We start from the raw sequence: 16,121 nt of genomic DNA on the forward strand, positions 1-16,121 counted from the left end.
AAGAAAAGGGATATATGATAATACTTTGGTAAAGAATTGAACATGAAAACATATTTTATATCCCAGGGGAAGTAGTCACTGACGGGAATTACAGTGCCTTCACAAGTGATATAGATAACATGGGTTTTTTTCCTCCTCCAGCATGCGAAAACAGCCAAAAGAAAGGCCAGCACCTGAGGAATTGATGGTGAGTAAATTCTTTATAGTTACATTAGAATTCTCCACTTAAATCTATGTTTACCATTCTGTTAAAACAGCCAGAATGCAATTTAAAACATCCACAGACCCCAGGAGGCAACATTATTTATTTCATTTAATAAGTATTTTTGAAGTTCATACCCTCAGATTTTACTCTTTAAAAACCCACCACCATTTTGAAACTTAATGCCAAACCCTTTTCCCCAAAGTTCACGACTTAACGTAGGCTATTCTTTGTCCTCGTTTACTTTTATAGCCTTTCAGATTTCATGGGATTGGCTAGCAGAGAAGATGGCGGCATTTTGAGTTTTTACTGCAGCCCTGCAGGGAATTCTGAGCATGCCGTGGAGTCGCCCTTGGACTCATGTAGAATGAAATTAGTTTGGCTGCAAAAGATCAATTTAATGTGAATCTTTGGTCTTTCCTCAGTAAAACACAACTACAAGGCTGCTCTCAGCTCCAAGACAGCTTTCTTTGATTTCAAATGACAGTTTTTAGCCAAGCAGGGAAAGGAACAGAGATACTCCCTAACAATTCCCAAATGGTCATTTATTTAGTGCAGATTATTGATTTGACGATGCACAAGCTGTTAGAATAATGTTAGGATTGAGCATTAGTAAATAATAATAATTATAGTCTACTCTTTCTAATGTTTTGCATACCATTCCCTGTCTTTAGATTATTGCACTTACAGCAAATCCCAGTCAATTTTCTTTTAGTTCTTGAAACAGTGTGCATTTTATCCATGTCAGCTGAGAGGATTTCATCCTTTGCATTCCATCCTAATAAACACCCAAACTTCTATATAAATACAGGTTCATCCTCAAATATAAAATAACTGTACATTTCCCTTTTGTATCATAACTACTTTCCAAGAAGTTACTTTTCTCCGTCATGTTATCCCTGAAGCAAAATCCCAGTTTTCAGGGTAATTTCAAATTAAAGCTCACCCTGAAAACCTCTGCAATTTGTGATGGTGCAAGCTTCATGTCTAGCATAAACAAGTTCTTTTTTTTTTTGATGGTTGGCAAGTTTTTGCAGTTAGTCACATTTGAGAAAACTTGGAACAGGTTCTAGAGATGGAGACCCGTTTACAGGAATGTGCATTATGATGCTATGGCTGAATAGCTCAGCTATTGAAACAAAGGAATAGGATTTCATGAAACAGGTATCTGCTTGTAAATGCAGGTTTCAGTGCTGCATTGAGTTGACCACTTATAAATAAAACATCTGCAGATCACACATATACCCATAAATATATATGTATGTATATCGTGATAAGGAACACCATTCCAAGGTGACTAGTCATAGAACAAGGCTAGAGTGTGAGTGCTTTTAATGCCTGTTCTAGTTTGCTAGCTGCCAGAATGCAACACACTAGAGATGGATTGGCTTTTAATAAAAGGGGATTTATTTAATTAAAAATGTATAGTTCTTCAGAGGAAAGGCAGCTCACTTTCAACTGAGGTTCTTTCTTACGTGGGAAGGTACAGGGTGATCTCTGCTGGCCTTCTCTCCAGGTCTCTGGGTTCCAGCAACTTTCCCTGGGGTGATTCCTTTCTGCATCTCCAAAGGCCTGGGCTGAGCTGCAAGTGCTGAGATGAGGTTCACATGCCATTGGCTCATATCCACAGCAAAGAACTAGGCAGCTTTACCTGGTCAAGTTGACATCTGAACCTAACTACCACAATGCTTTAGAATCGTGTGTGTGTGTGTGTGTGGTGAAAGAGTAGGGATACATATCTAGATCTATTTCTTTACAACTACATACCGTGGCATGTGCTGTTCTTCATTTTTAATTATTATCAATAAAGCAGTAAAATAGTCAAAAATTTTGTCACAGGAAGCACTATCCTGTACTTATTTAGCATTGTTTCTAGTGCCACTCACGGTTTGATGTAAAAGGAATTTATTCCCAGAGGTATAGCAAGAACGAGGCACCCCCTATTTGGTAAGGGCTTGGTGAGGAGACAGAAAAAACTGAGTATGAGGCTCCCATAGCCAAGGGGATTGAGCCCTGCCTACCTTTGACCAAAAGACTGGGTTAAACAGGGCATGGGAAAGCAAGTGGGATATCCCTACTTGAGGAACCTTGAGTCACATCTTAGGGACCCAGTCTTATGGAACCAGTCTCTTTATTTCTTCCAGCATATTAATGACTTTAATTTTTCCTTCTCCTTTCCGCCTGTAACCTCCGTCTGGAAGCTGAGGGCCTCCTCTGGAATGCTTCTGTTGCAAAGCCCATTTGTCACTGTGGGTGGGGGCCTGTGCCTTTCATGAAAAGAGCAGTTTATCTCCCAAGCCTGCTATCCAGCAGGCAGGGTACCAGCGTGGTCTGCACAGCTTGGACTGCATCAGCTGTGAGGCCTGCAGGATTGAGGCCACGGTTTCCCTTATGGGCCTGCATTTTCCAAATCAGAGGGAAAAAGATCAGAGATGGGGTCAGGTAGAAGTACCTAGAGATACAGACTGAGCAACAGGGGACTCAAAAATGAACCCCAGGGGTGGCCCTGACCACCAGTGAGCACAGCAAGTCCCTGCCTAAGTGCATCAGAATGCAGGGAGGAGACCAGCTCACCCTCGGCCCTGGGCCCTGGGTCATGGCACTCAAGAGGGCTGTCTTTATCTGGTTGGATTACCTTAAATACCTGAATACCCAATATCAAGTCTTAAAATCATCTTTGCAATTTTTGACCATGTCAGTCTTAAAGATGAAATGTAAAACTCTAGTTTAGACCCTTGAGGTCATTAAAATCCCACTATTAGTCCTCATTTACTTGTTTAACTATTTAATTCCTTCTACTTTGTGTAGTTGCTATTAGGATGGTTGTCATTTTTTGTGTCGTAAGTGAAAGTATTTTAAAGCTGGACCAAGAAATTCCCTTAAGGCTCACGTTTGAGGAGGCCAAGGCTTGTGAGCCAGGCAGTTTTCTGGCATATGGCCATTATACTACATTAAGAGTCATTCCGAAGGCTCGTCATCAGCATTGACCTCATCTTGGGAGATTTCAGAACCAGGTAAACAAAGTCAGCTATTATTTATAGATTGCTGTGTGCGAAGTCCTGTCCTAGATTCAGCAGAAGATATAAAGATTAAGCCACATATATGTGGTCTTGTCGGGGATACAGCAAGTATACAAATAACTACAATGAAGTAACTACTATGGAAAGAATTTCAGAGCTCTGTAGGGATCCGTTTGGGGAAATAGAGGAAAGCTGAGTGCCAGAGGTTATATTTGAAAAGGGTATCTGGAGGATGGATTGAACTTTAATAGTTTTCAGGGGACCATTTCAGGCAAAATCAGGACGGGCAAAGCATGCATTTGTACAGGCCACAGGCCTGTTCAGAGCGATGTGAAGCCTCCAGTACCTGCTGGAACAGAAAGCCCTTTGACATTGGCCTGGTAGAGTTTCAAACCCACAAAAGTGGTGTTCAGTAGGCAACATGATCACCACCAGCTGGGCAATCTGTAAGAAATTCCACTTTAATAAAAGGAACCCTACTATCCAGGTCTCAAAATCTTGACTCTACATAGAAGCAGCATACCCCCACTCATATGTTCCTTTTTTCTTGAATTCTCTCGGGTGAATCCCCATTTCAAATATAGGGAAGTCCCTCATTCTCAAGGAAGATCAGACCGTTCTTTAAGAATCTATTGCATGAATCAGGAGTCAGCTTCAAACCCAATAAAGGAAAACCAGCCTTGCAGGCAGCCAAAAACATTCAGCATGCTGTCACAGACAGAAAGGAATCCCCCCCCACCACCAATCTTTCTGCTTTTGCAATAATAACTCCATTATTAAAGGACCCAGTTTTAAATCCCCTGACCTAAATCACAGAAAAGACTTATGTCATTGTTGCCCCAGCCCTGTGACCTAGGACCAACAAACTTCAAAAAAAGTTTTCAAGCAATGGAGACTCCGAGAATTCAGACGGAGCATTCAGCAGCCTTTAGCAACCCAGTAAGGATATCATGGTTTATGTGGGGGAAAGCCAGCCTCTGCTCATCGGAAGAGGACTGGTGGGACAGCAGCAAGAGGGAAGAGGAAGGTAATGCCTAAGGTAAAAGATAGAAAAGAAATTTCCCCAAAATTTCTATAATAACATTGAGTGAAGCAAAACAATTAAAATCAGGCCTTAAACTCAAAGACATAGAGGCTACCTGAGATAGGAGCACTGCAGTGGGTTCAAGTCTGGTTTTGCTCTTCAAATTATGTTTAAATATTTCCAAATTAAAGGAAATGGTGAGAAACATTAAAGTTTCTTCTGAGGAATTAATCTTCCTTTAGGATTCTTTTGTAAGTAAGGTCAAGCTGTGTGATTTAGCAGAGTAAATCTCCACCACTTCCCAGATGTGTAACCTCAAAGCAAATTCCCCTCCCCTCTTGGCTTCAGTGTCTTCATCTGCAAAATGAAGGCGAGGGACTAGGTCACCAGGAAGTCTGTTAGAACCCTTGAAATTACGTCCAAAATTATGTATGCAATTGGGAATTTGCCTTTTTCTGAGGAGAGGAATTTGTGGCTGTCACCGGTTTAGGGACTCTTAGGGACCATGCCCGTAAATGATTAAACTCCCTTGCTACCTTCTATTATGAGCTATGCTACCAGGACCAGACAGGCAGTGGGGAGTGCTTAGGCATTTGCTCTGAGGGTGCTCGCTTTGGGGTGGGGGAAGGAAGGGAAGGACCATCTCTGGGGGGCTCAGCAGGGCTTCCCACCAGCCGTCAGGCACCCTTTAACCTCCCCAGCCTAATCCTGCATGTGACCCTTGACTCACCGGAGCCTCCTCACCCTAAGCATGGAGGGTGTGGGGCGTAAGCTCCTATGCAGTTAGAATTTTGGCTCCGAATGCTGTAGATCTTTCTATGCATTTAGAGTATTTTCAGAAGCTTTCCATGTCTAAGCTCTATTTAATGGAATCTATGCATAGTAAGTAATCAGGTCAGAAGAAGCAGCATCCCCGTTTGAGATCAATCGCTGGCTAATACTTTATCTAGGCCACTATATTATCTCATGCTGATCCGATTCCCATTCTCCTCCTCCTTTGTAGCATGCACTTCGGCTGTGGTAAAAGTACGTATCGCATACATATTAAAAACATATACCCATTCTATCTGTATGTAAATGTGTGAGGCACAGCTGGATATTGCAGAGGAGTTTGATTTACTAATAGTTATTATCTGTTCTAGCTGTTCAGTGGCAGAGAGATTTCAGAGAAACAAGCTGGCGCAGAAATTGTCTTTATGCTGTTATTATACCACTTTAGTAATTGTTTAAAAACATGGGTTTTCTCCTTAAGTTCTAATAATGCCTGTTATTTTGTGCATTTCCTTGTACATTCCAGAGCAGGGCATCCTCATTTGGTATTTCCTCCAGTTTGGTTTTTGATTCAGGCTTCTAAGAAACATAGGGTGCCGTTTGCAATTGAAATTGGACATTTTGCTTAGAAAGCAAGCAAACAGCCAGATAGTCAAGAAGCCAGGTGTGGGTCTCAGGGGGAGGGTGTCAGTTATAATCAAAATAGCGCTTTTAGCCTCCCTCCCCCACTTCATCTAATGCCAGCAACTGTAAACATGAAGGCATCTCGTTTCTCAGAGAAGTCTTTATGTATAAGAGGTGGCAATGTTTGGGGGCTAATAAACACCAAACTGCTCCAGAAAAATCTGTTTAAACATTTAATTACTTGCAAAGAAATGTTAACTGTTCTAACTCCTCTAAATTAAATTGTCACTGATAGCTTTTCTAAACTTCGTTATAATTACATTTCAGAAATTTGGTTGGTTGGTCTCTCAGTTAATAAAAGTATATGTTAAATTGGGCATCTTCATGAATGCTTTTAAAAAGCAAGGGGTGGGCCATGGTGGCTCAAACAGGCAGAGTTCTCGCCTGCCATGCTGGAGGCCCAGGTTCGATTCCCGGTGCCTGCCCATGCAAAAAAATTGCAGAGAACACACCACATTAGATTTTTGCCTCTACAGCCCTCGAATTCCAGTGTGACTTTGGGGTTCACAACGGATGGCTTTGTTTGCCATTATTAAACCCAAACCCTCTGACCACTGACAAAGACCAAATGCACCAGACAATTAAGGAGATGGTCTTATTCAGGCTCTTGCAGCATGGAGTCCATTTATTAATGAGGAATATCTCAAAGAAAAGGAAGGGGGTTCAGGGTGTTTGGAGGGCAGGTAAACACAAGAGTCCACAGCAAGTCTTATGGGAGTGTTGAGGAAGGATGGAGGTGGATTCTTTTATCAGTCATCGACTAGGGATGGAGGTGGTTTTTATCTCTGATAGAACAGGGTAGTCCTTTTCATTTAGCAAAAGGGTAGGGGGATCTCTCACCTGTTGCTGTTCCCTGTAGTATCACCACATTGTACTGGATGGGCCAGAGACAAGGTATGGTTTATTTTGATCCAGGTCTTAGCTGTACCCTAAGCACAAATATGAGGCTAGGCACATTTCCATAGCCCCCTTGGATAGTACTCATGGACCACTGTACTTGCAAGTCTGTGCCTTTTAAAATACTGATGTTGATTAGTAAGTGATTCTGACCTTGGTTGCAATTTTCCTCCTTCAGCTATTGCCTGTGTTGTATAGAGAATGTTTGAAAATAGGTATTTGGGACCAGACTCATGTGTCTGGCCACCCATTCTTGCAGATGTCATTTTTGCTTTTGGTTATTCATTGAAGGTACAGGTCTGCTCGTTAGCTACAGCATGCAAAATTTGCAGGGAGAAGCCTGGCAAAGGCTGTAACATTTTCAGCTAAATATTTCCCGAGTACAAAAGCCGTCACAAGAGTAATGGGGCCTCCACAGAGTCCAGTTGACAACCATGTAACAGTTTTTTTTTCAAGTTCCCAAGGCTATTAAAATAAGATGTTTGTGTCTGCTTGTAAATAGGAAACTACTAGCAAAGAAGGTGATTTTAGCTTTTTAATTGCACATTATTAGGGGAGAATCACTGTCTGGATACTTGATCACACTGAATCAGACAGCTTTAATTTGAATTTTTGATGACACATTAGCACTTCAGCAAGAACAGAGAGATTATTACCCCAGAAAAAAGCTTTGTTTCTCTGTAGATGTGACTGCTTAATCTTTTCACAAGACTTTAGCAGATAAATATATGTGTGCATGTGTGTATATATATTCATTTATATCCATGCACATAGCAAGAGAGAAAGAAATAGATAAAATCTGTCATTCCTTGATCATGGTGATCTGAAGTCTTAATTTCCCAACCAGTTAAGGATAACTTTTTCCTCTATCAAGTCAGATCTCTTAATATGGTGATGATTTGGCTGTTAAGATTGCAGTTGTTGGAACTCATGCCTTCAATGCTTCTTTCTTGTTTCACTGGGTTGGCTGTCATCTTCCCAGCATTGCATTTCAAGGCACAGTGAGGCTGTATAGCCACTGACCTCAGGAAGAGTTTGATTATCTTGTATGCAGTCTCTTCTGATTCAGAGTGAATCTGGCTGATCTTCATTGTTACGCCAAATTCACAGGAAGCAAAGGTGGGTCTTTGGAGTGTGTTATATATTATTCTTCGGTTGACGGTTGACGTTACTCAGCTCATTGGAAGTTTCTGCTATTAGGGGTGCTATCCCCAGCCTAGAATACCCACCTCTCCCATGCCTTTGAAGAAGGAGTTCTTAAAGTTTCCCTCTTCCGCCCACCTTGCAGCTTTTCTCCACTCTTCAGCTTCACAGTGCTTGCCCCCTCATCTGAAGCCTCAGACATTTATTGTCTCCAACTTGGAGAAGCACTTAATTACATGTTCACCTTATATGCACAAGTTGATCTGTGTAATACAGTGGTTCTTAAACCTGGCAGCTCTTCAGAATCATGTGGGCAGCATGGGGAAGGGTAAAAGAAAAAACCTGGATCCCCCAACTCAGATTAAAGAGTCTCTGGTATTTAGACCAGGGGATCAGGTACTTTTTTTTTTTTTTTTTTTAATGCTTTACAGGAGATTATAAGGGGAAGCCAAAGGTGAGGCTCATAATTTACTGCTTTTTTTTCTCCAACTAGATAGTATATTCCTTGAAGGAGACCATGGTCTTATAACTCAGTACCTAGCTCGCTCCTATTCTGCTGTCAAACAGGCAAGTTTTCTGATCTAATTAAAAGAAGAGCAGTCATTCAATTACCACTTGCGTGTGCCACTCTCTCTCATCCAATTCAGTAGAACCACTACACTAGATACCTAACAAATAAAGACAAGCAAGACAAGCCCCTTGTTCTTCAGGAACACATAAATTAAGTTGAAGGAAATTGACTAAAGAACAAGCAATCCCTGGACATTGTGATGCACAGTATAAATTAGGATGACCATAGTAGAGTACATGACAAGAAGTTTCTGTTTGGCTTTCTGCTATGAAAAGTGATCTAATGCCAAAATGCTGAAATTTCTAGGATGTTGCATGGTTTCCAGAGATAATATTCAAAGCATTTAGTAACCAGTGCAGCATGGGTATAACCAGTGAAAATAGGCACCAGGGTTCAGTCATCCCACCCTGAATATAGGGGAAGATCCAAGAAGTGTTGTTAAACAGTAACCAGGCAGCACACCCATGATCTTTGGTGTGTGTTCTGACCACTTGAGAATTCACCTCTATTAGTTCATTCCAAATCAAAAGGTCGTTAGATTCGTTTTCCTGAGTCTGCCCATGCCAAAAAAAAAAGAAAGAAAAAGGTCATTAGAGGACCTAGATGAAAACACATGGCCAGCACATCTTTGCTTGGTTAGATTGATGGCTGGGAACCCCAAGGTCTGTATTTATCAGTATATCAGATACACGCCACCACCCACTCCACCCACCCCCAGCTCTTGGGAATAATAGATTGGGTTGAAAAAGACCAGAAACATTCAGCTGTTTGTGGGGGAAGTATAAAAGGATCTTGAAGGCTAGTCTCTGGGATTTGGAAATTGCTGTTGAAGGTAGCAAAGCTGTTTTCCTGTGAGTACTTACCAATAAATAGATGCAATTCTTATCCATTATTAATGAGTCTAAACAGGAATTTCAAGGGCTGGAAAAAATATTAGAAACCTCCTATTTACAGTTGTAACCAGCTGGATTTGTTTAATGGGTTGTTTGCTTTTTAATTTGTAGCAGTTTTAGAGAGACCTTTGGGGATTGTGTCTTGTGATTTTGGTGAGGCCTTTTATATACACAGTGTTTTTTTGGGGGGGGGCAAATTTGCCTGCAGATAATTTGAGGTACACGTGGCCATTTAGAGACTGCAGAAAGACAGAAGAGACATTTGGTCCTTCCGTCCTCTATTTAATTTTCAAGATTAGAATTAAACACTAGGTCTAGGTCTACCGAGAGACATTTGCCAGAGCATGGACTAGTTTCTTTCCAGTATCCTGGTTTACCGTTTCTCTGTTCTCTTAATATAAATGGTCACTGATTCTGAAGTAGGAAAATAGGTGCCATTCGTTTTTTTCGTGCAAAGGTTCCCTTGATACGAATAAAAATGGAATTTTCAAATGTAACCCTATTAACTCTTAATTGTATACCAATAGCCTGTGTGGTCTGAACTCCCTCAGAAAGCTTCTGAATGGCCTGCATCTCTTTTTAAAGTTGGGGGTGGGGGGGCGGATTCAATTAATAGCAGGACTTTCTAATTGTGGAATTGGTGTGGAGTTGACAAAAATTTTTATAAATAGGGTACATTTTTCCACTTAAGAGGGCTGTGCTGAAACATTTTTAATTGGATTTTCATGGTGATTGACAGCATCTGATTATGACAGTAACTTTATTTGGCTGGACTGCTTTAGCCTCTTGTTCAGATTTTTCCATCAAAGCTCTTTTTTATCCTCTGAATCCCCAGTGGAGCAGCAGTCATTGTGGAAAAGCCTTTTGGCACCTTTGTCGTAGCCGTCCCTGGTGATGATTGGGCCCAGCTGGTAGCAGATAAGAAAATGTTCCTTCCACAAAGAGGCTGTGTCTCCCGCCTCTGCGGTTGCAATAATTTTAAGAGCCCCCCAAACCTGTTGAGGATTAGAAGTAGCTTTAGATGTGAAATGAGTGTTAAGTATTAGTAATCGAGAGATTAGGGCCCCAGGGACAATGAGAGATAAACAACTGCAATTAAGGCAAATCTGCCGATGTAAACAAAATTTAGCAGAAACAGATGCCCTAACCATTTTGGGGGATTGATTTGAGGGCACCAAGGAATCGATTTTTGTCTTGTTTACACTTTCAAACCAAACCCCTGTGATATACTGGAAGGCTAAATATTTCATAGAGCCTGATTTTAGTTAATTTTTTTTTCAGCGCCTCACAGTAGGCGCCTCTCTTCTTGCAGTGACCAGGCCTGAGTTTATTCAGCATTCACAGGGAGCAGCTAATTGTCTATGAAGGGCCCCCGTGTTTAAATGGGCTTGACAGGAATTTAAATTTTGTTTCAATCAACCCCTGTGCTCACAGCCTGCTCCAGTTTCTAATTTTTAAATTAAACATGATTTTTTTTTAAGCCACAGCCTTGCCTCTGGAATACTTTTGCTCTAACCCTCGGGAAGGCATATCTGCAACCCTGGAATGCTGGTTTATGCAGCGCCTGAGGCACCAGCTCCTCTCGTAGAAAGTTTTCTCCAGCACAGGCTTTTCCTCCCCCTTATCAGGAAGATCAGCTGAGCTTTGACTGGGCGCATTCTGCTTTCCTTCCTGCCTTTGGAAATGGCCCCCTTCCCAGCTCTCCTGTGCAGGCAGCAGTGCCACATCATCTAGAAAGTGGGTTAAGTACCAAAGGAAGGTAGAAGGATGGCTTTTAGGGGACTGGCTGAATTATAACCCCCTGCATGTCTGGAACAGATTTGTATTTCTGAAGCCTTTTCTACCATGGTGAAGTAAGGAGAGAAACACTCTGATCATCACAAATGCGCATTTCAGTATGCACTCAGTTTTTATTTGAGTGCCTACTCTATGCAGAATATCCTGCCTGATGCTGGGGAAGCAGCAGGTAAGCCTTGAGTCCTGGCCCCAACCAGCGTACAGTCTGGCAGAAGATAAGGATATAAACAGCTAAGTACAAGACCAAAGACCCTCCCTCACCTGCCCCTTCACCTCATGCCCCTCCTTCCCTTGCGCACCACGCTCCACAATGCTGGGAGTCCCCAGACAGGCAAGGCATTGTCTTGTCTCTGCTCGAGCTGTTTCCCTTTTGTCACATCCACTTGGTGAACTCCTGCTCAGCCTCAAAGACTCAACTGGCAAAGCCCTGTGCAGCTTTCCTAGACCTGCTTCGGTCGAGTTCCTCTTCTACGTCTTCTTTCTTCCTGGAAAATACTATTGTTACTGTTCTTCTCACACTCTGTGGTAGTAACTTCTTTACATGAATGACAACAGCTCATATATGAGATCACAAGTTCCTGGAGGATAAGATCGTGTCTTACCTTTTTATCCTTAGCATCTAGCCCAGTCTCTAGCCTCAAAAAGAATGCTCAATAAATGGTTAATGAATTGATATATGAATTTAACAAGTAAAATGAACTTGGGGAAAGAAAGATTTGTTCCAGTTGGAGGTACCTAGGGATGGTTTGTGACTGCCAAGGCAGGTGAGCCAGCCTTGCGGGACATTTGAGTGTTTTGTGAGCATATTACTTTCTGAACATGGCTGTATTGTAAGAAAAAGTACCAGAACTTCAAATTTCCACACTTACCAAAATCCAAACTGCCATTTATTTTCTCTGAATCTGTTTGAAAGAGATAGGCATAACAATTGCACCCAACTTGGGGCTGTAGAGGAATTCAGAAAAGGTTCTGTTCATTAGCCTTAAAAAAAATGTAATATTACATATAAAGAAATTAATAGATAATGTTTTTAAAATAAACACATTTACAGAGTTCTTTTGCTTGTTATCTCATCCGACTCATATAAATACTGTAATGATTATTGTTATTCCCCTTTTATTGATGTGTACGCTGGGGCTTACAGAGTGTAAATGACTTACTTGGAGAAACGCAACACTTTTCTAGGGCACTATGTCAAAGATATAAATGTTGGTGCATAGTAGATAGGTGGTTGTTACTGTGATTTTGAGAATTCAGCTAAATGAAACTATTTCTTGGGTTCAGAAAAATTATGCTAAATACAAATACCCTGCAAAGAAACTTGTAGGAGCTTAACTGCTTGTGCTTGTGAAGCCAGAAGCCCCTCTGGGATGCTTTGCTCAACTCTCTCCTTCTGGTCCCCTCCAGATTAGCAGCTCATCTTGCACCTGCAGGACCATACTCAAGGCACAGAGCAAATGGCTGCACACACTTTCTGGACATCACCCAGCACTAGCGGCCTGGTTGAAGCCTGAACCTCAGAACAAACGAAACAAAATGATAGGTTCTCCAAAGATGGTGTACAAATGGCCAATAAGTGCATGAAATATGCTCAACATTAGTTAGCCATTAGGGAAATGCAAATCAAAACAACAGTGAGATACCACTGCTTACTTATTTGGATGGCCATAAATAAAAAATAAAAAGTTATAAGTGCTGGTGAGGATGCAGAGAAATAGAGACTCTCAAACATTGTTGGGGGAATGTAAAATGATCCAGCCACTGTAGAAAACAGTTTGGCTGTTCCTTAAAAAGGGACTTAGAATTGTCATTTGACCTGGCAATCCCACTTCTAGGTAAATATCCCAAAGAATTGAAAACAGAAACTCAAACAGGTATCAGTATGCCAGTATTCACAATAGCATTTTTCGCAGTAGTCAAAAGGTGACAGCAACCCAGATGTCCATCAGCGAATGAAATGATAAGCAAAATGTGATATATCCGTACAATGGCATATTATTAGCCACTGAAAAGAATGAATTCTAATAAATATGCTATTATAGGAATGAACCTTGAAGACATCAGGATGAGAAAAGTCAGCCACAAGGGACAGAAATTGTATGATTCTACATATTTGAAATAGCTAGACTATGCAAATTCTTAGAGACAGAAAGTATAATACAGGTTACCGGGGGCAGGTGGGGGTGGGAAATGGGGATTAATGCATAATGGATGTAGAGCTTCTGTTTGGGATGATGGAAAAACACAACATTGTGAATGTGATTAAAACTACTGAATTATATGCTTGGGAGTGGTTGAGTTGGGAAATTTTATGTTGGATAAATGTTACCACAATTTAAAAGAATGAGAGACTAAAGACACAATGACATTAAATGGGACAGTTGAAAACATTGGAATACAGACTGTATGCTTTATAAAAATGTTAAATTTCTTGAACTTTATAACTCTATTTAATGTGGTTACATAAGTGAATATCCTTGTACTTAGGAGATATATATGGAAGTAACAAGTGTTAAAGGAGCGTGATGGGTGCAATCTAATCTCAAAATTTAGACAATAGGTAGGTAGGTAGATACAGAAAATATGGCAAAGTGTTAAAGGTTGGTAAATCTGAGTAAGGCGTAATATTGAAATTCAGTGTATTGGTTTTATATTATTTTTGCAACTTTCCTGTAAAGCTTGGAATTATTTCAAAATAAGTTTTGTTTTTTTAAAATGGGACGAGAAAAAGTAATTACCAGCATTTTGTACCTGGTCTGTTAGTTTGTTATCTCAGAAGAAGCTCTGAGAACATGTGAGGTGTTAGTACACTTTTTTTGTTTTTTTAGTGGGCATCCTGTGGCAAAAACTGTAGGCAAGGAATGTTCTGTTATTTATTCAGCCACAACTCTTTTCACCTTTCCAGTTTTACCATGATACTTACAGAAATAAGCAACTTCCAAGAGATATTGTTCCTTGATCTAGGAGAAATGCCTTTTAATTCAGCAAACTTTACTGAGCAAAGTTTTGTGTACCGAGTATGTTTTTTGCTAAGTGCTATAGTTCAGTGCTAACTCAAAGTGTAGGCTGCGCACAGGTGCTAGTATCTGAACTTTTCTTGAACAGAAGATAGAGAGTTTGTGCCAGAATGTAAATCAAGCGTGTCTCAAAGCATTGCCTGTTTTTCACGGCAAAAGATTATCAATGAAGGAAGCTGTGTGTCACACCTCTGATTGCAAACCAGTATCAAGTGGTTCACAAACCAGCTACTTGAATTTGCTCAGCTGTAGGAAATACAGAGGAGGATGAGACATTTATCTGCCCTCCGTCACCTGACAGTCTGATGAGAAAGTAAATAACCATCATTCCTCCTGCAGCTAGCACCATATAAGGCACAGGGTATGTATTTAATAATAAAATGTATTTCATGTTGAATGAAAGGTCAAAAAGAACTACATGAAATAGAAGCCAAACTGTGGTGAATGCCATCAGAGACTTTGAACAAAGTAGCCTAATGACACAGAATAGGGAGCCAAGCAGACTTGGGGGTCTGTCAGAAAGGGAGAGGAAGAACTGAAGGCTGGGAAGACAGCCAGCAGAGGTTCATCCCGACACAGGTGCTCAAGGAGGGGGACGAGCAGGAGCGTAGGCGACCATGCCACGTGTATGAAGTCGGGGGCAGCCAAGGATGGATTCCAGCTCTTGAAGGGCCTTGAGTGCCGCACACAGGGACCAGTTCTCTGTTCTGTAGCCTATACGGGTCATAAAAGGGTTTTGGATAGGGGGAGTACTGTGCAAAAGATTGTGTTCAGGTGTGTAATGAGCAGGGCACGTGGTTTATCTCTGTTAGTTGTGGAGAGATTTGGGTTTTTTCCTTTCCTCTATTGTCCTACGGTCACAGAAAGAAAAGGAACAAATATCTGTGTGTCATGTGAGCATGAAGCAAGAAACAACTTGATAAACTGGAAAGAGCATTTATCTGGGTATCAGAAGATGTGGTTTCCAATGCACTCTGCCTCTAATTTGGTATTCAACAGCTATTTACTTTGCTTATCTGAAGCTCTGCCTGCTCATCTGTAAAATGGGGATAGCGATACCAACCCACAGAGATTTGTGGATTTTTTTTTTTTAACTCAAATAAGGTGGAGATTTTGAAAGTGTGTTTCTAAACTATTAAGGGCTAGATATATGCAAGACATTGCATCATTCAACCTCTTTGCAATTTTCCCATCTGTCTAATGTTCCTGGGCATTTCCAGCTAGCAGCTTCTTAGGAGACAAATGTACTTAGTGAGCTTAATGTGAATTAGAACAAAGTATATTTACGTTGGATGTTTGCACCTAGAGTCCACTGCATGGGCAGTTTCTTTGGGGTGAGTGTGGGGTCTCTGTGAATTAGAAACCCTAACTTTCTGTGTCTGCCGTCTATTATCAATAAAATATAATGAGCATCTCATTGGAGGGAATTATTGCAAAGTAGGCGATCATAACAAGTCTTGGTTATCCAGGCCTGGGCGGGGGTGGAGGGCCTGTAATGGGTTCAAAAGATAAAAGAAACATTTCTGACCTCAAGGAGCTCACAATCCAGTGGGCAGATTAGACATATCCATAGGAACCAATTAGAGAAGCTGGGATGAGCTGTGTGCTGCTGACTTGGAGGATATGAGAGCTCACAGGGTGGCCGAGGGGCTGCAGTAGCTAGGGAGGAAGCTAGCTCCAGCTGACCCTATGAGGTGGGTGGAATAAGGGGTATAAACAAGCAGTGGCAGAGCAGAACACCGTCACTTCTCACCCTCCCACCCCACCTTTACTTGCCACTCGAGTTCAGATAAGTTTTTTAACCTCTCCCAGACTCAGTTTCCTTATCTGTAAAAATGGGTCTCACAAAGAGTTGTGAAAATTAAGTGATATAAATGTTAAACGCTTAGTACAATGTCCAGCATAAAATGAGCACTAAAAGGTAAGCATTATTATTATCCTCATCACTGCTAATTTAAATCGAGAAGAAAGGAGAAAATAGCTCAGGCTGAGACCAGAGGGAACAGAGCAGAGTGAGGAGCCCGTCCTGGCCAGATCAGATCCAGAAGCACTTTGGACACCTGGGGCAAGTGTGGCAGCCGGCAACCATTGTTGTTTCTTAA

The 16,121-nt window shown here is 41.3% G+C and overlaps 1 protein-coding gene across 11 annotated transcripts in view; it reads left to right on the forward strand.

Moving 5' to 3' along the window:
* MAP2K5 (mitogen-activated protein kinase kinase 5) overlaps nucleotides 1-16,121 on the forward strand; it is a 318,144-nt gene that overhangs the window by 277,934 nt on the left and 24,089 nt on the right. For 10 of the 11 annotated variants that reach the window (XM_077128319.1, XM_077128315.1, XM_077128316.1 and 7 more), the window contains one exon: nucleotides 142-187. In XM_077128319.1, the coding sequence (XP_076984434.1) occupies nucleotides 142-187 (46 nt within the window). Of the gene's footprint in view, nucleotides 1-141; nucleotides 188-454; nucleotides 16,118-16,121 lie in introns of those variants that run through there. The other variant, XM_077128318.1, reaches the window with a different exon arrangement.

Source organism: Tamandua tetradactyla, chromosome 14 (genome assembly GCF_023851605.1).
Source record: "Tamandua tetradactyla isolate mTamTet1 chromosome 14, mTamTet1.pri, whole genome shotgun sequence".
NCBI classification, from domain to species: Eukaryota; Metazoa; Chordata; class Mammalia; order Pilosa; family Myrmecophagidae; genus Tamandua; species Tamandua tetradactyla.